The following is a 22,834-nucleotide window of genomic DNA, read 5'->3' on the forward strand; positions in this document are numbered from 1 at the left end:
CAAATCGTTGAGTGTCTTCAGCTATTTTCTAATTTCCTTAAACTTTAGAAGAACTTGGGTCGTTGCGTTCCGAGACATACTCCTTTGCTCCTACCTATTCTGGCTAGTTGCTGGCTTTTAGAAGAATGAATTTAGTAATGACCACTATTGCCCATGGTATTTTTCCAAAAAGAAGAATTAAGACACTGGATGATTCCCTGAGGTAAATTCCTGTTGTAAAACCAAGCCTGCATATGGAACGAAATATTAGAATTAAACTATTTTGTTCTTTCTGTATTCCCATCACCACCAGAAAGAAACTGTTTTGGAGGAGCGTGTGGGTGTGAGGGAGAACAGTGATGTTGTGTGACACAAATAACCAGTATGTTGTGCACGAAAGGTGCCAGAGATTGCTTTAGCCACCCAGCTGCTGCCTGCAGTCTTGTTAGATTAGCAGCTGTACATGAGGTAAATCTATGTATGTATACCCATTTCCAATCCTCGTGACCCTGAGATAGATGCCGAGCGCCCAGAAGCTCCGCGGCAAGCACTCCAGAAGGCTCCCATGGGGCTAAGATGAAAGACTCCGCAGCAGCTCGCACCCTGAAGTGCAGGCTCCTGAACCGTCCACTTTTCTCCCTGTGGTTCTTAACGTTACAAGATTTCATTTTCTCTTGCTTTTAAATGCAAATGGACTTGATATTTGAATGTTGAATTTTCTTTTACTTTAGGAAAGTTTATCTAAAACAAAATTAGTCCTCTCCAAAGTAAGGTTTCCTAGTTCAGTTGTATCCATCCCCCAGCTCCCGAGGAAATTGCATTCCCCTTCCCTCATTGCTCTGCTGCTTTTTCCGTTCTTTGGTTTCTAAATGGAACTAATGGTTTCACGTGGATTCTTTAGCTGGTGTTTCAAGGTAAGTGCAGAGCAACCAGCAATCATACAAACACTAGAGACAGTCGCGTCTGGTGTGTCTGACTTGGGCGGCGTCTCCTTGGTCCTCGTTTCTGTCTGGTGAGGCTGAGCAGGCGTCGGGGTTAAGGCCATCACTCTCTGAGTGTGGGAGTCCAGAGGTTACCGACCTTTGAGTCGTCTACTGTGGCTAATTATCCACACGACAGCCTGGTGTGACCCCAAGGGCGTAGGGTGAAGCACAGGCTGACGTGAGGAGAGGGGGTACTAATTGCATTAAGGTGTAACAAGAAGAGGAAGAAGAAAAGAATAGCTTTTATTTCTTGAGTTTTTCTACGTACAGTTTTCGTACCAAATTCCAGACACACATTATAAAGCCTAACCTTCCCAACAGCGCTGAGAGGTAGGCAGTATTAGGCCTGTTTGACAGGCGTAAGAAGGTTGCCCAGGTTCTCACAAACAGAAGGAACTTGGAAAAGAATTCAAACCCAAGCCTGTCTGATGTGCAAGGCTTGCGCTTAAACCGCTGCCCTGAACTGCATGTGATGTATGTTGGGCGGGGCTGGGGGGAGTTTATGTGTGTGCACGTGTGTGCACTTTAGAGACGGAGAAGAGCATGTTGGTGTCATCTCCACTCTCAACTGTGGTAGGGTCGCAGTATGGATCCTTGCCTGTTCTGTTTCACAAGAGAAGGTGGGATGAGACCGGAAAGCTGACCCAAGCGTGGCATCGGTCACCGTCTTGGTACACACACATGCAGTGCATCGTGGCACCTGTCAATTGTTGTGTTGTCTCTGCACATTGAAGGTTCAGTTATCCATGTTAATGGAGGGAGGCCAGTTGTGAATAACCGTAAAAAGCCAATAATCTAAGGAGTGTTTCAGTAGCACTTTACCATTCACACCTGACTCGTTTGGAGTAGATTCATCTCCCCGAATCTTTTTGCTCAGTCATCCCAGGATAGTAATGGGCCTGTTCCAAGAGCAGAGAGCAGAGGTGATTATCCACAGGGGCCTAGCAGACAGCTAATTCCTAAGGAACCACTTGTGAATTCATTTTTAAAAGCATCGTTTCAGACACACTGACACCTTTTCCTTTTTTCCCTGAATTCGTTTAGAAGTTACGCCATCAGGAGGATAAGAGATGCCTTCAGAGAAAATAAGAATGTAAAGGATCCTGTACAAATCCAAGCCCTAATGAATAAAGCCAAAAGAGACCTTGGAATAATCCGTCGACAGGTAAGATGGTTCAGTGATGTACGGTTTTTCGTTAAGAGCTTTAAGCTTTGACATGTCCCCCTTGATTGGTGTTTGTGATTCACACCACGGGATCATGAAACTCTCTTCCTCTTTTTTGTTTTTATTTTTGGCTGTGTTGGGTCTTCGTTGCTGTGCGCGGGCTTTCTCTAGTTGTGATGAGAAAGGGGCTATTCTTGGTTGTGGTGCGCGGGCTTATCATCGCGGTGGCTTCTCTTGTTGTGGAGCACAGGCTCTAGGCGCCTGGGCTTCAGTGGTTGTGACACTCGGGCTCAGTAGTTGTGGCTCGCGGGCTCTAGAGCGCAGGCTCAGTAGTTGTGGTGCGCGGGCTTAGTTGCTTCGCAGCATGTGGGATCTTCCCGGACCAGGGCTCGAACCCGTGTCCCCTGCACTGGCAGGTGGCTTCTTAACCACTGCGCCATGAGGGAAGCCCGAAACGCTCTTCCTCCTATTCATGTGCACAAAGAAAGATGACCTGTCATATTATTGAATCAAGGAGTACGTAAATATCAGCTATGCAGAATTTCCAGGAAATGCATCCTTCTGGGAAGTTGAGTTCCCATAGTTTACTAGACGTTGATGCTGTAAGTATAGGAAACCTTCTTTAAATTTTGTCTCTTCGTTAGATATATTACACATTGATACGTGGACATGTGTCACAGAGTATAAATGTAATCTACTTTTCCTAGTTTATATATATGTATATATATATATACATATATATAAACTTATTTATTTTTGGCTGCGTTGGGTCTTCGTTGCTGCGCGCAGGCTTTCTCTGATTGAAGCGAGCAGCAGCTACTCTTCGTTGCAGTGCGCGGGCTTCTCCTTGCGGTGGCTTCTCTTGTTGCAGAGCGTGGGCTCTAGGCTCATGGGCTTCAATAGTTGTGGCACGCGAGCTCAGTAGTTGTGGCTCCGCGGTGTGTGGGATCTTCCCGGACCAGGGCTCGAACCCGTGTCCCCTGCATTGGCAGGTGGGTTCTTGACCACTGTGCCACCAGGGAAGTCCTTTCCTAGTACTTTGAAGTCATAATTCAAGATAATGTTGCCCTTTTCTGGAAGACACTGCTATGAACCTAAATTTTGTTGCATGTGGAAGGTGTATCTGCAGGTGCAGATGGCGTGAAGCACAGCTGCTTAGGTACTGACCCCAGAAGGACCCGGCGGGGGTTTTATTTTCCTCCTGTAGAAGTGCTGGCGGCTGGCTTGGCTTGTGCTTGCTTTGCTCTTTCTCGTGAGGTGGATGGAGCACCTGCAGCAGCCTGGCCTCCTGGGTGGTGTGACTTGTCCTTCTCTCTGCAAAATTAACCAGGGAGCCGACGGCGAAAGCAGCCTGCTGGCGACTGGTTTTCTCACCCTCTAAAAAATCATCCTTTTCACTCTTTTTCTCTGATTCAGCAGCAGCCACACCATAAGCTCCATTTCTGCTTCCCTTCGTTTTTCTCTCTTCCTTGCAGTGAATTTGTTTAGGGGTGGAGGGAAACCCCTTACATTTTCCTAAGACCTGTGAGTGTGTTGGAAAGGGCTTCTTTAGCATTGTCAGGAGATGCCAGCTTGGCTGACATCATGTCTTATCACGATATATGACGTGTACCGGGATATATGTTTATATCTCTGACCCTTCTGCATGCTTGACTCTATAAACAGTTCGATAAAGAAGCAGTATTAAAAACTAGTTTTCATTTTATGTCAAAATTAATAGTCTTGTTATGTTGCCTACATAACGGAACAATCCCTTCTAGAATAACATTTCAGATTCAGACAACTCTCCCTGAGCTCTACAGTTATCTAGCAATAGGATAACTTGGCCACATTCAGACAAGCCTAGGAAATGATCTTTAACTAAGAGCATGAAAAGATAATAGGATAGTCAGAAAAAGAAGCTGGTCTGCATGTTTGCATGTGTGTTAATAGAGGCAGAGAAAGGGGTTGCCATTTTAAAAACTCTAGAACAATGGCATTTTCCATGCATCAGTGGTTGAATTTTATGGGATGCTTTAGCACTGGAACTTGGAAAAACAAGCAGCCTGCGTCCTTATTTTGCATAAACTCAGGAAGATTCAGTTCTTTGGCACTTCCCCATGCAGAAGTTGGCAAGCACCTCCGAAACAGGCTGGTTTTATCTTTTACTGTAAAGTTGTTCGGAGTAGAAAGAGCTTAGAAAAGGGACCTGTAAGTAATCCGTGCCACCATTTCTTTAGTTATGCAATTGTCTGTGTCACTTGGTTTGAAATGCTTTTAGAAAAGAAGAAAAAAAAGAAAGGATAGACTGGCGCTCACCAGACATTCCCAGTGGATCCACACAAAACAGACTCAAGCTCTGGGGCCACGGGTCGGGCCCTCCCCGGGACAGCCTGCCAGGTGCACCTTCGAGGATGGGGGGCAGAGCCTGTGCGGCCCGCTTCCGGGCCCAGGGCGTCTGTGTTAACTAGCAGAGCAGCAGGTGCTTCCCTTTCACGTCAAGATTGCTCCTGAACCCGAGCTTCACGTTGACCCGAGTTAGCTTATGAGATGCAGGCGATTCCCCGAGCCCCCTCGCTCTGAGCTGGCGAAGCTGGCCTTGGCCTAAAGGCCTAAAATAGCATCTGTATTTTCTTCACACTGGCCACTGTGACAGCTTCTAACTCGCCTCCCTGTCTGCCCCAGTGGTCTCTTCTCCACAGGCTGCCAGGGTGAAAAATCAGAGCAGGTTACCACCTGCTCAAAACCCTCCAGGGGCTTCATCCCCGACGACGAGCCTGCAGTCCTCGTGAAGTCGGCAGAGACCCTCCACGGCCTGTCTCCCTCACCCGCGCCATTCCATGACCCCTTGCTGCCCCTGGCACCCCTACCCCCAGCCTGTAACCCTCTGGGAGCCTTTGTCCCCTCGCCTGGAATAGTCTCCCCAGGCCTTCGCAGAGCTGGACCCCCTTTTCACTCAGGCGTTTACTAAGGTTGCTCGCCATCACAGAGGGCTTCCCTGACCACACGTGGCTCTGCCCCCTGCCCCCTTACCCCTACCCCCTTACCCTGCTTCAGAGTTCCTCACAGCACTTATCAGCACCAGAAATAGCATCACTTGTTGCCCTGTTTTCTCCTCTTCCACGAGGACAGGGCTCTCAGCTGTCATGGTCACCACCGCACAGGAGGCAGGAGCATGGGCTGTGGGGCCCGCCTGCCTGTGTTCCAGTCCTGACTCCTGGTCGCAGTGTGACCTTGAACCAGGTGTTTAACCTCTCAGTGCCTAACGTAAAACACGGGTGGGAACAAGCCCAACTTCGTGGGTTACGGCGAGGATAAAGTAGGTTAATATATGTGGAGCTCTTAGGGTGCTGGCGCGTCGTAAATGCTTGTATTATTGCTAACCAGAAGAGCTAGGCCAGCCCCGCGTGGAGTTGGCTCTTAATTATTTGTGGGCTAAATGAATCTATGAAGTTCGTCCCCTGGGGTCGAACACCTCAGTCCAGGGGTCTGTGCCACCGAAATCGTGGTGTCTTGTTGGCTGCCCACGACCTCGCATGGTTCATGCAAATGATCCGTGAAGGGAAAGCGGAAATCTGATGAGGATCTTGAGACGTTACCCTCAAGAACTACAATATCCTTCACATCAAGTCCCTTTCCACTCGATACTTGGACTCAAAGACCATCCACCAGGATGCACGTCGATCTCAGCATCATTCTCCGTGGATGAGAAAGCCTACAGCCACCTTTCCAGGCGCCAGACACGCACACCCGTAAGGGCAGCACTCAAACTGAAATCGTCCTCTCAACACTGGTCCCTGCCTCCTGCTGTCCAGTCTTTAAAGTGGGTCTCGCTTCAGTCAGCCGTGACACTAATGATACCACTGTAAGCACAGTAAGATTTCGCATTTTTTAAAGAAGTCTCTGAGAAAAGGTTTTCTTCTGGTTCTCTTGGGGTAGAGAAGCCAAGGTGCAGGAAAGCTAGCTGCCTTGTCTAAGGGCACCTGGCCAGACCTGACCTCAGGTCTCTAATTCCTGAGGGCAAACTCAGAAGTTCAAGGATGTGAGCTCCTAAGTCAGTAGAAACCAAAGGATAGAGATACTCTTAAGTCATCTCCCAGTTTTGTTCCCCAGATATTTAAGGACCATATCATCGTAGCCCAGCCTCTCCTCAGAGGTCATCCTTCCTTTATATCCTTACTGTGCAGAGATATTTAGTCTTCATGTGGCAACCCTGAGGGATTCTAGTAGCATCAGCATTTCTTACTGGCCTTTCACGCTGCTCCTAAGGATTACTCTGATTGTAAGAAGTAGAAGGGCAGGTCGCGTTTCCCCTGCATGAGCCAGTCAGGCTCCTTTCATTCATTCTCCGTAATTATGGCCCATGGACTAGGTGCCGGACATGCGCTTGTGCTCTCTTCGCCGTGGACCACCTCTTCCCTGAGAATCAGAGTCCTCTCTCTTTCCAGGTACGTGCATCCTACCCTGTCCCGTAACTAGCAGAGACATTCTCCCACTTTCTATAAACTCCCGTTATTTCCATTTAAAATGGTTCTGTAAAGACAGCTAGACCCTGGCAGCTCTTGTGAGTTCTTTCTCTGCTGGAAGCAAGTTCTGGACTAGCCCCCATTAAACCTAGTTTCCCAGTCTGCTTCCCAAGTGGGATCCGAAAAGTGGGAGAGGCCCTTTGTGTGCGCCAGCCGGCGCCAGGAAGGATGCACAGATGCCGGACAGACAGCTGTCACAATCTAGGCAGCAAGAAGTAACTGAGGACTTTCCACCTGAGAGAGTAAACAGGGCTCCTTGGGTGCTTCACACCAGAAAGAGAAGCGAGGAAGTCAACCAGACTTTGCTTTCATCTTTGTCCTTTTTTCCATGTTGCTGTTCTGGAGATATTCCTTCTGATGCCCCTCTGTAAGACATTATTGGACTAACGATCACTTAATCACCCCCACTTATTATAGCTCCGCAGTTTGTCACGCCCCTCAGGATTGTAAACAACCGTAAGCAGGCTTATTTGGAATTGCTGCTTCCGGTGCTCCGTAACCGTGGGGGGAAGAAGGGGTTCCCACCCCAGGTAACTCACAGAGGTTGTGTGTCTATCAAAGAGAAAACATTTTCCAAGCATTTCAAAATACGGTTATATACCTCGCTTAATAGCCACATGTCTGTGAGAGAAAAAGAAGTAGAAGAAACAGTTGGGACTGGGAAACTGCATCTGCAGTAACCGGGTAGGTGCCGGGCTGTGTTTCTTCACTCTGATGAGATTTCCTTGAATACATGAATTACGATTGTGACTTCAGCTAACTCTTAAATGTGTAGCCCCTTTTTCTTTAAACCTGGTGAAAACTAAAGTATCTGTACAAAGTTTGGGTTTATTTACAGCTGTGTGATACTCTCCGTGTTCATCAGAGTGTACCCTGGCAAGGCGACCCTTCAGTTCTGGGCTCTGAGAGAGCAGACCTGGGTAACAGAGGTTCCCAACCACTCATTCATGTAGGCTAGTGAGTTGAGCACTGAACTTACACCCAAATAATGTTTTTACTCTACCAGTGATGGTATATACGTGTATCCAGCTATACAAGGGTTGTGTGTAACATAAGTATTTGGATGAAGAAATATATTGTTACTGTAGTACATAATTTTACACTGAGAAGATCAACTGGATGTCATGTTTTCTGATTCCGGATAACAACAAGGTGTTGGAGTTATACCATTTTTGCCAGCAGCTCTTTAGTGATGACAGGATTCCATACCACATCAGCTATCCTTAAGCTAGTGTTTTTTTTTAATGAAGCAATTCAAATAGTGGCTGTGTCAGACCCAGAACTATGAACCTGCCATTGTAAGCAGTTCAGAGCAGACATTATGTACAACCATTGATACTAGGAAACGGGTCGATATTATGGGTAGCAGCCTTTTAGCTAACCTGAGTGTGTGTATATGTGAGATGAAGCATTTTCAGTGTTTAGCCTACACTTATTATTTTTGTGGATCACTAAAAGCAAAGTAATGTGCCCAGTTTGTTGGCATTTTGGGTGGTGATAAGTGAGAGTCTCTGAAACCATATTTTTTACTTCATCTGATACTTTATGGTTTAGTTTTTAAATGACCGTTCGAGAGGAACGTCCCGCAATCACTTTCTGAACGCGCCTGTCGTGAGGTGAGAAGCCATTGAACGGTGCCAGGCCTCTCTCACGTGGGTCTCCGCAGAGCCTGTGCCGGTGCCCCATGGGGTGGTCAGAATTGAGTGACAGGGCTGCCTTACCTGCCCCCAGTGGGCACCCTGCAGAACAGCCTGTGGAAAGGTAGGAGTGTTTTATCTGTATGTCTTGTGGGGAAAAGTAATAATGCACTTTATCTCTCTTCAAGTACACTTTGAGCTTAAGTACCATTTTGGTAGGTTCAGGGGAATCTCTAAAATTTACTGGGAAATTGTTGTTATGAAGGAGAGGAAAGTCAGTCCGTACATTAGGGGCATTTAAAATACATGGAAAGAATTATACATTATTCACAATATCCAAGAGGTGGAAGCAACCCAAATTTCCACTGACGGATGGATAAACAAAATGTGGCATTTACATACAATGGAATATTATTCAGCCCTTAAAAGGAAGGAAATTCTGACACAGGCTACAACATGGATGGACCTTGAGGACTGTGCTCAGTGAACTAAGCCAGACACAAAAGGACCAGTACCGTGTGATTCCGCTTGTCTGAGGTCCCTAAAGTGGTCAATTCAAGGAGGTAGAAAGTAGGATGTTGGTTGCCAGGGGCTGGGGGAGCAGGAAAGGGGAGTTAGCGTTTAATGGGGACAGTTTCAGTTTTTCAGGATGAAAAAGTTCTAGAGATACGGTTTACAATAATGTGAACGTACTTAACACTACTGAACTATACGCTTAAAATTGGTTAAAATGGTAACTTTTTGTGGGGGTTTTTTTCACAATAAAAAAAATTCTCCCTTCCCCTAAAAAAGAACTATATAACCAGTCCTCAATTTTTCTCTTAATTGAGAAAAATAAAATTGAATGCCTCAGACATTGATTGATAACTTGAGGCTGGGAAACCTAAGTCATTCGGAGCTGGAACTACAAGCCTTCAGCTTCTTATCTGTAAAATCAAAGGGTTATGCTGTAGTTTCTAAGGCTACTTCCAGTTCTAAAATGCCATGGTTCAACGTTTCACATCAGTATCTGTCCCCTTCTTGATTATTTGCAGAAATACTGATACATTTTAGAGTAAATTACTCTATGCTCAGCTTCCCTTGACCATTTTTCACCAAGATCTTAACTTTCCAGAGTTTAGGCTATAGGTGAGCAAAGGGGTAGGCCAGCCGTGTATTTATGCTATCGTAAATTCCTAAAACTTCTCTTGGTCTAACCTTTCTGCTACGAGGAAAGTCAAAAGAGTGAATTATTTTATTGATGTTGCTTGCAGCTCTGCGGTTAGCCTTCCTTTCTGGTAGAAGCCATGTTACGGGCACTAAAGCATACCTCTGAGGAGAACACTTTCTTTCAAAGAAGATGGAGTGGCATTTGAAGAGCAATAACGCATGAGTGATGGGAATGCTCTCCCCAGTTCCTCCTCAGCGTTAATGGTCTTTCTGTTTGATTTGACTCCACCCTGCCCCCGGCCCATCTCAGTCACGTGAAACACAAACCTACTGTGTGCCTTGCAATCCATGCCCACAGTCTCTTTCCCTGTTTATCGAGCACCCCCTCTATGCCATATAATTATGAATTGGTTTTGTAAGTTTTTCGGAGGCAGAGTTGGGGTGGAGTTCACAGGTCTGTCCAGACCTCACAGAAGTTCTCTCTGGCTTGGACTGTTTGGGAGCCAAGCCCACCCTTCCTGTTCTGGATACCATCTATTCACTCATTCCATGGAACACGACATAGGGTTTACTGCCATATCCCAGCAGTGCTTTCCCCTGTGCCTCTATAGACCAGCTAAGATTAGATCCAAGGATCAATCTACATATTAAAAAAATAGTACTAAAGCAGTCAGAGGCGAAGGAGATTTCTGTGCTCCGTCTCGGACTTGGATAAACATCCTCAGGAAATCAACATGAATTTATATACAACGACCAGAAAGAATTGCCCCTAAGTGAACCCTATGTCTTTTGGATATATGAATCCTCTCAATAGGAATAAAAAATTCCCCAGCCTCCTCAGAAGGTTTGAGAAAGCAGGGCAATGAGAAGGGTTTGTTGAGTTTTATAGCTTGGCCTACGTATGACATTTATTTTTTCAGCCTGTTCAATATATAGTTCCTCTGCAGCTACAAATAGACTTCTTCATACAAGAATTTAAACTAATTTCCTCTCTGCTTTTTCTGGAAATTCCTTTATTTCCTCAAGTCTGGGACAAGAGTATTTTCGCACAGTTGGCATTCTTCTAGAAGAAATGTCTCTTAGTTGGAGACCACCCATCACATTTGCTTCATTCCTCCAAGGTTGACACGCACAGAACAAGATTCCACTTCCTTTCTAGAGGAAGCCTGTATCACCCCTGCCTTTTTTTGTACACTAATAGTTCTGCATATTTCATGTTCACAAGAGCTCACATAGTAGTGCCGCTTATAGAAAACTTTGGCACAGGTTTCATTTGGGAATTTTTATCATGGTATCTGTCATTCTCCCATCTAGTCTAGCAGATGAGTCTCCTAGTCTAGTCTGCCAGAGCTGCTCACTCTTGAGTTCCTCGAAAAGCCTTTTTGTTGCTGAAACACCTAAAGTGGAAGCAGATATTAACAGTTCCGGAGCAGAAAGTACATTGATCTCAGGGGCAAGAGGTGAACATGCGCATCTCAGCTCTGATAGTAACTTGCCGTGTGATCTTGGGCAGGTGGTTTGTTCGCCCTGTTTCCTCCATCTGTAAAGGGATGATTTGATAGACTGGGGGGGGGGGGGCGGTCCTCACCAGTGTCGATTTGTCGCACCCTCTCTGGGCACGGACTCCCTGTATTACATAAGCACTTTGAATGCCTAACAGCAGCCTTGTGAGAAAGATGCTAGTATCCTTGTGCGCTCGATGAGGAAATTCAGACTCGGCCTGTTTGAATAATTCTCCCAGGGATGCACAGTTAGGAGAAGGATGGGCCTGCATCTGTTCTCACTTTTTAGCCAGTTCTCAGAAGAGGGGTCACCCTGGGTGGCCTTATCTTCACAGAAGGTAAACAACACGTAGGAGAGGAGGAGGGAAGATGTGTGTTCCTTTTTCTGATGGTCCATTTAGAGCTCTCATTAGAAGGTAGCAGCTTCCCCTCTGTAGGCTCGTGAATAGTGTATCCCTAGGGGCTGGTCTCCTTTATCATTTATCAGAAAACTCTCTCACCCTCTCTGCCTTCAAAAGGAAAAAACAGTACAAAACCACAGTCTGAAAATGGTAAAGTTCAGCTGCCTTATTTAAGAAGTGCTTGCTCAGAATTTCCCCATAGATCCAGGGTCACAGCTCCAATTGTGCTTTTCCTGACAAGCTATCGCTGAAGTGCCCTTCAGCGGAAACCTTTTGATGCCTTTACTGCCTGGCTTGTCGTTCAAGTAATCAGAGTTAATTCCAGTCGTGCTTATGCAGAAGATCTTCTCCCAAGCTGACGGGGAAACAATGCCACATCTTCCAGGAAGGGTGACAGAGGGGCTCCCCCTGTTTATGTCCATTTGTGTTTCTGTCCCACATCCTCTGAGGTGGCAGGGAGGTGATGACACCCAGCCCAGTGTGTGTATGAGAACATGTGCTCATTTCCTGAGCACTGGATATCTGCATTTGATGGGTTTTACAAGCATATGTATGAAGGGTGGTATCACCTACGCTGTTGGAAAGATTTATTTTCTAATTATACATCTATCGGTCTAAAAACTGTTGTTTCATTCAGAGACATGATTGGAGGTTTTGAGTGAGAAACACCTAAATTTAAATCCTAGCCCTTGTTAGGTAGCTCTCTATCCTCATTCATGATATTTAATCTCTCTTAAAACTTTATCATCATTCAGTTTGTCTGCTGAAGCCCAAGGAATACCATTCATAAGTTAAGGTTAGTTTTGTACTTGCTGTGTGTTTGAAATACCAGAGCCAGGTGCTGTGTCAGAAACGTTCTCTCTTCCCCAAATCTGGTAATTAGGGTTGTCATTTCGTAGATTGGTTGGTTATAAATAATCGAAAGGCTTTAAAAATTCTCTCAGGTGTGGCACTGTAATAATCTTAGCTTTATTAAGTAATGCTGGTGCACAATCAAATCAGTATTTTAAATATATTCTTTTTCTTCGAGCATTTCCACTTCACGCAGCCTAACAAGTACTTCTCTTTTCCTCGCCCCAAGTCTCATCTCCTTAATGTTGTAACAACACCACCGACCTGCAGTCCCATGGACTCTCCTTCACAGTCTGTCACAACTTCGAGATATTAGCATCACCAGAGATCCGTGACCCAATAGGCTTCATCTGTAAAAGGTGAGGGATTGGGTGCTCTGCTTTCCAACATCCTAATAGCACAAGACTTCTCTTCACGAATCTGCTGTATTTAACAAACCTAAGTTTAACTGCCTTGTGGAGGTTGGGTTGGGGGTTTCTTTCCTGGAGTTATCGCACTCAGACGAGCGCGTCCCAGAACTGCCTGCAGAGTCATGGATGTGCCGTCGGAGCCCAGTGCGCACCCATCACTGAACGCCGGCCAGCCAGGGAGCCAGCACAGCCAGGGTCTGCTCCCGGCCCCGGCCAGCTGGCGGGCGGTCGTCGATGCCAGCTCCACATGGGTGTGGAGGGGTGCCCCGTGCCTCCGAGGCCCCCTTTCAGGCCTGACGTTTTCTGATTCTGAAAATAATTGACGATGATTGTTAGATCCCAGAAACATACTTGTGAATGTTGGATTTTGACCAAGGGTGAGGCGTGTCACTGACCCTCTGCATTTACTGAATTCACTTTAAAAGGAAAGCTTGGCTGCCGGGATGTCACAGGCAGCCTGTCGCCTTGAGCATGGGGAGTGACTGGTGGCGTAAGCTGAGTTATGCAGCGGTGGTTCTCTGCTGGCAGCCCCGGCTGCGGGGCCAATTCCAGACAAGCCCTTGGCTACACTCTGTAGAAGCTTTTAACCCCCGGTGATGGCAGGGATGTTGCATGGATCACAGCGGCTTCCAGGGACCTGTGAGCTGTGACAGAAGCTGCCCTTTCACACAGGTGACAGGTCGTGGATGCCTCATTACCAACGAGATTTCTTCACTGGGACTCGACAGACCTTCCAAGAAGGAGTGGGATGAGGAAGGGAGACTGGGGGAAAAGAGCCAGAATCAGTTGTCCTGCGGCTTCGATCCAGGTTCTGTCTCCGCTGGGCCAAACTCAGCACTTGCTTTTTTCAGTAACTCTCAGCTGTTATTTAAAGTTTGCAGCTGTCTGTATAGCTGTCCACGTTTTTCTTAATATTACGTATTTTTCTTACTGGAAATACTTTTTAAACGGAGCCCATGTTTCCCCACAGGCCAGTGCCCGTCCTTTCTTCTCTCCTGGGCAGTTTAGGGAACCGCTAGGAAGCGGCGTGGCCCCGTGGGTTTCTGGGCCCTGCGAAGCCTGCCCCGCGCACACTCGTGCCCCACTGCAGCCACATCGCGGCTTCAGGACCGGGAGCCGGTGAGCTTGTTGGGCTGAGCACAGGGTGCTCGGGGCTGGATGCGGGGCCAGCGCGGCGCAGGACACCTAGCGCCCCGCCAGGGAGCTCCTTCCCCGCCCGCCAGCTGCCGAGGGCAGGCCTGCCGCACCCTTGCTCCCCTCTCCTGCCACTGAAACCTGTTGTCCTCGGGGCCACCAGAGCACTCAGGTGTTAACTCCTCAGCATTTCCTGCAGGGCTCTGCCAGGGCCTCTGACTTCCCGGGGAGGCGGGTTGTCTTCTGTGCCCCGAGCTGCCCCCGGCCCCGCAGCGTGGTCAGCGCCCAAGCCTTTGCTCTCGACACGTGGGCCTCGCTGTCACGCAGGTCGACCCTCCCAAGTGCTTCTCAGTGGCTTAGGTAGAACTGTGAAGACTGAATTCCAAGGGGCAGTTTCTGTATTAATGTTTTTCACACACCGGGAAAAGTTTATCCACCAGAAAGAACTGGGGGCACTCACTCACTCTCAGTGAAAGGGGTTTCCAAGGCTACAAGAGTATATCTAAATCAAATTTTATAGCATTCATTTTATTTAAATGCAGCTGAAGGACCGTGCTGTGAGGCAATGCAGTGCGGTCACGGAGGCCTCAGCTCACATGCTGCCGGGGCAGGCTCAGAGTCAAGGAGGGGCTGTGAGGCGCCCACCGCCCCTGACTCCTGACCCCCTGTCCCCGTGCCCTGCCACGTCAGGTGCACACACAGAGGGATGAGGTGCGGACCCCGAGCCCTCGGAGCTCATGCAGCTTTACTGCTGGAGGGATCTGGAAGGCAGGTACTACCTCTGGCGGCAGTAAGCGTTCGCAGGGAGGTGAGCGGATGTCTGTAAGGGGCTTAGGTCTGGCCAGAGAAGTGACTCAGGGAAGAGCGTGTATGCCTGTCCAGACCTGTGCGCATGGGGCCCTCGAGGCTCTGCATGAGAATCCCTGGCATTCAGCCGTCCTTGTGGCCTCCCAGGCTTTGCTTCCCAGATGGACGAGGGTTGTGTGTGCCCTTTCCTAGTGCCTCATAGAGCCCTTTCACACAGCAGGTGACGGGGGTTTTTTTAACTCTGTTTTCCTTCAGAAATGCAACTGCTGTCTCAAAAGCATAGGCCCCGTATCGCCGAGTCAGTTAGTCTCTTTGTGTCTGTATCGCCGAGTCAGTTAGTCTCTTTGTGTCCATATCGCTGAGTCAGTTAGTCTCTTTGTGTCCCAATCGCCAGGTCAGGTAGTCTCTTTGTGTCCGTATCGCCGAGTCAGTCTCCTTGTGTCCGTATCGCCGAGTCAGTTAGTCTCCTTGTGTCCGTATCGCCGAGTCAGTTAGTCTCCTTGTGTCCGTATCGCCGAGTCAGTTAGTCTCCTTGTGTCCGTATCGCCGAGTCAGTTAGTCTCCTTGTGTCCCTATTGCCGAGTCAGTTAGTCTCCTTGTGTCCCTATCGCCGAGTCAGTTAGTCTCTTTGTGTCCGTATTCTTCTCAGAGGTAGTTCACCACACCTCCTCCTCGAAACTGTATTTGGTCCTGTCTTTTCCTGCAGACTGTTGCCCTCTGTGTCTAGTAGATGCTTGAACTTAGTTAGGTGTCTTACCAGCACATGAAACCCATCAGAACCAAACTATGACCAGTGACCTTGTGTTCCTCTTAAACGAAGTTTCCTTCACAAATTCCCGGTACCTCCATTCTCTCAGGACTCAGGCTCAAATCTCCCTCTGCCCTTCACAGGGAGAACGGAACCTGGGCTGTTCATGTCATCCCCTGAAAATAAATCCAAGACTGTTCTCAGTCCTACAAAACGGGATACCTGGGAATGTTAAAATATATTCCAAAGCACTGCCCTGAAGGCCGACTGTTTCTGCAGGTCCTGGCCTGGTGTGCGCCCCTCACGTGCACAGTCGGGGCCGTTGAGCTGCGTCAGTGCGTCTTGGCCCCCAGCTCCTCCTGAGTACCTTCTACGCCTACCTCATCGTGAGTCACCAGTGAGCACCTTTTTGACGTCGGACTTCACCTGAGGTTCTGTTAGATATTCCTGAGCAGGTGCTCATCTGCTGAGATAGCCTCACTTCTAGCGTGGAAGCACCTTGGGGTCGTGGCAGCCTGACTTCTCACGGCACTTGCGGTGCCTCGATGTGTATTGACAGGCTCAGCTCTAACTGCTTGTGTCAAAGCACTTTGGGAGGCTCAGCAGTCTTGTGCTTTTTTTTTTTTTTTTTTTGCGGTACGCAGGCCTCTCACTGTCGTGGCCTCTCCCCTTGTGGAGCACAGGCTCCGGACGCGCAGGCCCAGCGGCCATGGCTCATGGGCCCAGCCGCTCAGCAGCACGTGGGATCTTCCCGGACCGGGGCACGAACCCGCGTCCCCTGTATCGGCAGGCAGACTCCCAACCACTGCGCCACCAGGGAAGCCCACTTGTGCTTCTGTAATTGACATCAATAATGTGTTTGCATTTATCAGTATTTCCTAATTGCCAAGTTATAACAGTGGAGCTTCTGTGATAAATCGTCTCTACAGATATCTTCAGACATTAGGGCTTAAGGTTCCTGTCAATATTTTGATGTGCTATAAATTGTTTTTATGAGGACTTTTTTCCTGTAAGAAAGGAGGAACTGTGCAGCGGGAGACAGAATTGAGTCAGTGTGTCACCATATAAACTTAAGTTAAAGAGCCACATCCCTCCAGTGAAAACAGAAGGAAGTGATGTACAGGCCAGTGCAGTACATTCCCGTAAAGTGCAGCGTCACCATCCGCATGAATGCTAATGTGTCTCCCCGGAGGGTGATATGCTGTGCCAGGGCCCTGGACCAAAGGATAGTGACTATTCCTACGAAGAAGGAAATGTTATCAACTCATTTTTCAGAAGAGGAAACTTGCTCAAGTCAAAGGGTGACTTTGCGAGGCTAGGTCTCACACCCAGGGCTGTTGGAGTCTATGGCTGGACTCTTGACCCTACAGGGACAAACTCGACCAAACCCAAAGAGAGGGAGACCCAGGTGTTGAAGGACTGACTCCACAGTATCTGTTACACAGTTGAAGGCTCTAGAATGTCTGGCTTGGAAAAGAGATGAACGTGGAAGGCTCTGGAGGTCTGTCCTCTCGTCACCTGCAGGGGGCGGTTAGCCCCCGGGTCTGTGCATCCGGATGGCAGCGGTGAGGCCAGTCCTCTGACCTGGCGAGAGGAGGCTTTGTGGAGCAGTTACAGGTGTGACTCAGCAGCCACACTGTTGCCAGCAAATCCCTGCCCAGCCACTCACCAGCTGCCGCCCTTGGGCAAGTCGCTTGGCCGCTCTTTGTCCCAATTTCCTCAGCCGAGATGGCAGTGATGGCAGCACCTGCCTAATAAGGCTGTCGTGAGGATTCAGTGAGTTATCATGTGGAAAGTGCTTACGATGCTGCTTGGCACGTAGTGTGATATAAGGGTTTGCTGTTGTTTCAGTATAAAGCCAGACTAGGCGTGCGGAAGAGTTCTCTAAAAAAATCAGTCAACATTTGTCCGTTATTTCTGCCACTCTGTATGTACTAGACACTGTTCTGGACACTGTTCTAGACACGAGGATACAGTGACGGTAAGACAGCGCTCGTCCCTGCCCCGCCCTTGCGCAGCCTACATTCTGCATTAGAGAGGAAGGAAGTTACCCTGTGAATCACGAAACAGCCGATGAGCACATGAACGAGCCGCTTCTGAGAGATGAGCCCCAGCCCTTCCCCTGGTAGCACTGAAGAGGTCAGGCAGAGGCTGCCTGGGGTCCTTATGAGCGGGGCTGCCTACTGTGGGTTTTTATAGTGTCCCTAACATCCCTCTGCAGAGGAGGGTTAATTTAAGGCACCCAGTGATTAAGACACCAACATGAATGCCGCTGTGCTTTAGAACTGCCATCCTCTGGATCACCATGGTGAGCGGGTGCATCTCAGGAATTAGGCAGGACAAGCCTTTGCGGTACAAGCAGGAAGTACAGAGCTTCTGCCCAGATTTTGTATCTCATCTTTTAAAGTGCCTCTACTCTTGGACGTATTTTTAACTGCATAATTTGGTAGCACAGGAGCACATGTTGATGATTTATAAATAACTATAAACATACACTAAGGTTGCATGTGTAAACATCCTTTGCTAATGAGGTGAACAATTTAAAAAGCTTAAGTTGTACCAGAATACTTGAGCATGTTACCCCTGAAGGGCCAGACCCTGCCTTTGGGTCCCCCTCCCTGCGCCCAGCCAACTCCACCATCCTCACCCCAGTCCTTTTCAGCTGGAAGTGACTGCACTTTAAATGGCATTCACTTACAGGCCTTGTGGGAAGCGAACTCCAAGACTCTCAGCAAAGGAAACAGGCTGACTTTGAGTCTCTGAAGAGGTGGATTATAATAAACTCATTCATCACCTTTGCCTGTCTCAGGCTTCCGTGATCACCTGTGCATCTTGACTCAGGTGGCTTCCTGGTTTCTTAGTGTTGGCGGGGGGCGGGGGGCATCAACACTTCTTTGCATGTTAAAAATCTCCCTTAATTTCGTAACACCTGTAATATTTACTGACAACATTGATGAGGTTTGCAAATTTCACTTTGAAGAAGTTCATTATGCACCCTTCTAGATGTGTGCTCCATTCAGATGCCTTGGGAGGAACCTAAGACAGCTTATGGGCTAACGTTAAAACTCGTCTTTCAGGCATGTTTTCTCTGAAATGAAAAGTAGTGTCTCGTTTTTCTCTGGATGGTGTTCTCCTTTTCTTTTTTTTTTTTTTTTTTTTGGCCGCGCCACATGGCATGTGGGATCTTAGTTCCCCCACCAGGGATAGAACCCACATCCCCCGCGTTAGAAGCGCGGAGTCTTAACCACTGGACTGCCAGGGAAGTCCTGGATGGTTTTCTCCTTTAAAAAATTATTATCTTACTTGAACTTAAGCAGCTTATGTAAGAGAATGACTATTTTGCCCTTTCCTTCATTTCACCAATGTTGACATTAAGTTGCAGGCATAACTCTACCTCTATAGGTGTCAGTTGGATGTCTTCTTAGAACAAGGACGTGCTTCTTGGCTTCTCACAGTTCCGTTTTCACACCTCAGAATTGAGCATCAGTGTGTGCTGGCCGATACCGCAGTCCATCTTCACGTCTCCAGCTGTCCCACCTTTCACAGTTGTTTCTAATCCAGAATCTGTTTAAGGATCAAGTGTTGCATTCCGTAGTCATGTCCCTTAAGTCTCCTTGAATGTAGAAGAGGCCCTCTGCCTTTTTTTTTCAACTTTCATGATATTGGCCTATTTAGTCTAGACTGTTGGCCAGTCTGAATCAGTCAGAGTATATCGGAATAAACCCTTGGGCAGGAACCCTGAGTGGGTAATAAGGCCTCCTCCCTTTCCACCCCATCAGGCGCCCATAATGTCGGTGGTACCATTATTGGTTTGTGCTCAGTTTGATCCTTTATTAAAGTGGAGGCGAGATATTTCCATTATAAACATCCCGTTTCTCTTTGTGATTAATAAGTAAACTGTTCCCCAACAGCCTTATGCCCAGTGGTTTTCAGACCCATTAATGCACCTTGCCTTATTTACTTAGTCGTTGCACAATGGTGATTTTTCTAATTCTCTTATAACCTTGTTGGCTTCTGCATATCACTCGGGGGCCGTTTTTTGTTGTTTTTTTTTTAATAATAATTTCCTTGCTTTTTTTTTTTTTTTTTTTTTTTTTTTGCGGTACGCGGGCCTCTCACCGTTGTGGCCTCTCCCGTTGTGGAGCACAGGCTCCGGACGCGCAGGCCCAGCGGCCATGGCTCACGGGCCCAGCCGCTCCGCGGCATGTGGGATCTTCCCGGACCGGGGCACGAACCCATGTCTCCTGCATCGGCAGACGGACTCTCAACCACTGCGCCACCAGGGAAGCCCGGGGGCCGTTTTTAATGACAGTAAGCCTAAATTACAGTCAGGTATATTTCTCACTAATCTGTCTTAATTCTCCCAGTTTAACAAACTCATGATCTTAGCCCAAGACTGTGAATACTCCCTACTAACCCACTCTGAGGGTTTTATCTTGGAGGTACATTCTACCCAGAGAGTCACATGGCTCCACTGTTTCCACTAGAGGCTTGGGGGGTCGGTCTGATAGCAGAAGGACTTCAGGTTGCTTCCATGAACTGCCTGCTGGCAGCCATTCAGCCTGCTTGGACCACGGACATGAACGAAATGAAGCTGTATCAATAGGTTCACCTTTATAGCACCCTTGGGGAGCACAGCTGCACTCTGGGTTTACAGCTTCTTTTCACCTAACGTATGGTGGACATTCCCCATGTGACTCAATTCTCTTTTGCCTCAGGATTTTTTTTATGGCTTCCAGTATTTTATTGTAGAGCTTACCATGATTTGTTTATCTACCAAATGTTGAAAATTATTTGGTTTCCTTTTTTTTCCCCTCCTATTAGAGACAGTGGCCATAAATATCTTTTTTTTCATAAATATCTTTATGTACATTCCTGACTGGTTTTCTTAAGACAAATTCCTAAAATTAAAATTACTGGGTTAAAATATATGTGTGTGTTTAAGGTATACGAGGCAGGTTTTAAACACAGTGCCTTATATCTGGTATCACCCTTCCCCCAGAAACGTGTCCACCTGTACAGACGAAGTTTTACTTAAGATGTCTGGGTCTCAGGAAGCCGTGGGCTCAGGTTCAGAAGCTTCAGGCTGCAAGACTGAAATCCGAAAATTACCCAGGACCACACTCTTCAGGCAGCTCTCTCTGGCTTCCTCTGATTACTCAAGTCTGCAGTTTCAAACACAGTTTTAATTCTAATAAGTACTTGTGAGACTACTAAGAGCTTTTCCATTACTTGTTGATAAAAATATTTATGATCTCATCTTGGATTTTCATTTTTCAAGAATAGAGCTGGAATCAGTCCTCAGCACACAGTGAGCCCTCCCCCTCTCACAGTGGATGATTCACACGTTTGTGCTCCTGTAACTGAAACAGCAGTGACGGCAGGGTTACAGCAATTTTTAGAATTGCATTTGGGGTTTGAATTCTCCCTGATCAGACACATCGATTCAGGCGTTCTAATTTAACTTATCTGTAATTAGGAAAACTGATTTTAGGACCTCTCACTGACCAAGCCACAGCTCTGATAGATCTTTTCCATTTAAGACCTTAGAGTACACCGTGATACGGGACCCTAATTTTTACTCTTGGGACCCTAACCCAGGAACATCCCCAGTGGGAACTGCAGCCCAGACATTTTTTTTTTAATCTTTCTTTCAGCTTGGATAGAACATATTTGCCGGTAAATTCTCTGGAGCCTTTACTGAGGAAAAGATTGGGATTTTGAGGTTACTTAAATCCACAGCTGTCCTTCTGCCTCGCCATTAAGACATAAGAATTTTAACTTCCACTGTCTGCTTCATCTCCTCCAAGTACTCATTTTGGAGCAGCTGAGACATGGCACAGAGGGGTTTTTTTTTTTACTGCATTATGTCCCAGAAAAGAGTCTGACCCAGAATGCTTCCAAAGGTGTCAGAGGAAGATGACTGACTTAAAATGATGTTTTCTGGAATTCGATGTTTTCGGTCACATGAGAAGTGGTCAAGTTATCATACTATGTGTACGTGCATGTGTGTGTTTACGTGTGTATATTTGCAGGAGTGAGGTAATTTTAATTAAACAAATAACATTCCATTAAATTTTCAGTGTCAGAGATTACAGAGCCTTCACATTCAGCTGATTGCTCATTAAGATAGTTCAGAACAGGGATGGCAGTACTACAGATAGATACCAAATGAATTTTCTTCTAAATGGACTTTTCCTAAGTAGAGTTACATTGTGCTAAGATACATCTATATATGAGGAAAGCATTTAAAGTCACAGCTATTTAAAAATGTTGAGCGTTCATAGTTTGAGCCAAACTGTTAAAAAAAAAACTCAAGGAAATCAATTACTTTGAGTCAATTCAGGAATTTACTGCAACTCCACTACTATTTATTCCATGTGCTTAGTGTAATACTTCATAATTCCAAGATAAACTCCGAACCGATTCCAGGAAAATCCTATGAAAAAATTAAAGCAAGGAAGAGTGTGATCCCTCCGTGTGGGATCTGAGGCGCATTAGAAAGCCGGAGACTGAACTCGAATCTGATTCTGCCGTTAACTCTCAGAGGACCTTGGAAACATCATGTAGGCACTCTTTGCTTCTGTCTAGTAAGTGGCGATGTCAGTATCAGTCTACTTTTCTAGCCCAGAAAAAACATTCTTTGGGTCAGATCAACTTCTGTTGTATAAAGAATTCTTGAACACAGTAGCACTATGATGAAAATCCCTCAATTTGGGGACGACAGTGATTAGATTCATAGATTAAATGAAGGAAGTATTGATTCCTTAGGTAGACGATTTAGGCACCTTTGTGGGTTTTTTCTTTTTTGTGCTTTTTGAGTTCTCTGTACTATCACCACTAACCATTGTAGACAAATTTAAAATCTTTTTAAGGAAAGTTGCAATCATCAACAGAATTGAGTTATAAGTAGCACTTTGGTTTGCTCTGTCCGAGGTACCGTACTGAGTAATGTACAGTTTTGTGGTCCCTAACGCCTAGGGTGTTACAGTCAACGTACTTTCATGTCAAAATATAGGGGCTTGTTGGTCCTGACACAGCTGTGATCGAGGAGGGACTGTTCAAGTCAGAAGATCTGCTTTCAAATCCTAGGTTGTGATCTTAGGCTACCTACTTAGTTTCTCTTTAATTAACCCAGTAAAAATGAGGCTGCTGAGATTGAGATGGGGTAATAATGTTTCATAATCTAAAAAGCGAGAGTCAAGTGATAATTACACGTAATAGGTCGCTGGAAAACTGTAAAATGAACGAGTTCTAATAATGATAATAAATCACATTTATTGAGCACTTATTTTGTACCAAGCTCTATGCTAAATGATTTACGTGCACTGGTTCATTTAGCCTTCCAACCAACACTGTGAAACTACAGTTTAGAGCAGTTAATTAACATGCCCGCTGTCACCCTTACAGGTAAGGAGGGCAGGATCCACACTCAGAGCCTAGCTCTTAAGCACCAGTTGGAATGATTTTCAGTATCATATGTTAAGATGAAGGAGAACAGAAAACACAACCAAGAAGCCCCTTGTGATTTACTAGTTAGATAACTTGGGGTGTTCTCTGTC

General features: G+C 46.7%; 1 protein-coding gene across 2 annotated transcripts in view; it reads left to right on the forward strand.

Moving 5' to 3' along the window:
* Window positions 1–22,834, forward strand: part of LYRM4 (LYR motif containing 4) — a 119,862-nt gene that overhangs the window by 29,325 nt on the left and 67,703 nt on the right. For both annotated transcript variants that reach the window (XM_060164290.1, XM_060164289.1), the window contains exon 2: window positions 2,007–2,127. In XM_060164290.1, coding sequence (XP_060020273.1) covers window positions 2,007–2,127 — 121 coding nt within the window. The remainder of the gene's footprint in view (window positions 1–2,006; window positions 2,128–22,834) is intronic.

This window comes from Lagenorhynchus albirostris, chromosome 10 (genome assembly GCF_949774975.1).
Source record: "Lagenorhynchus albirostris chromosome 10, mLagAlb1.1, whole genome shotgun sequence".
In the NCBI taxonomy this organism is placed as follows: domain Eukaryota; kingdom Metazoa; phylum Chordata; class Mammalia; order Artiodactyla; family Delphinidae; genus Lagenorhynchus; species Lagenorhynchus albirostris.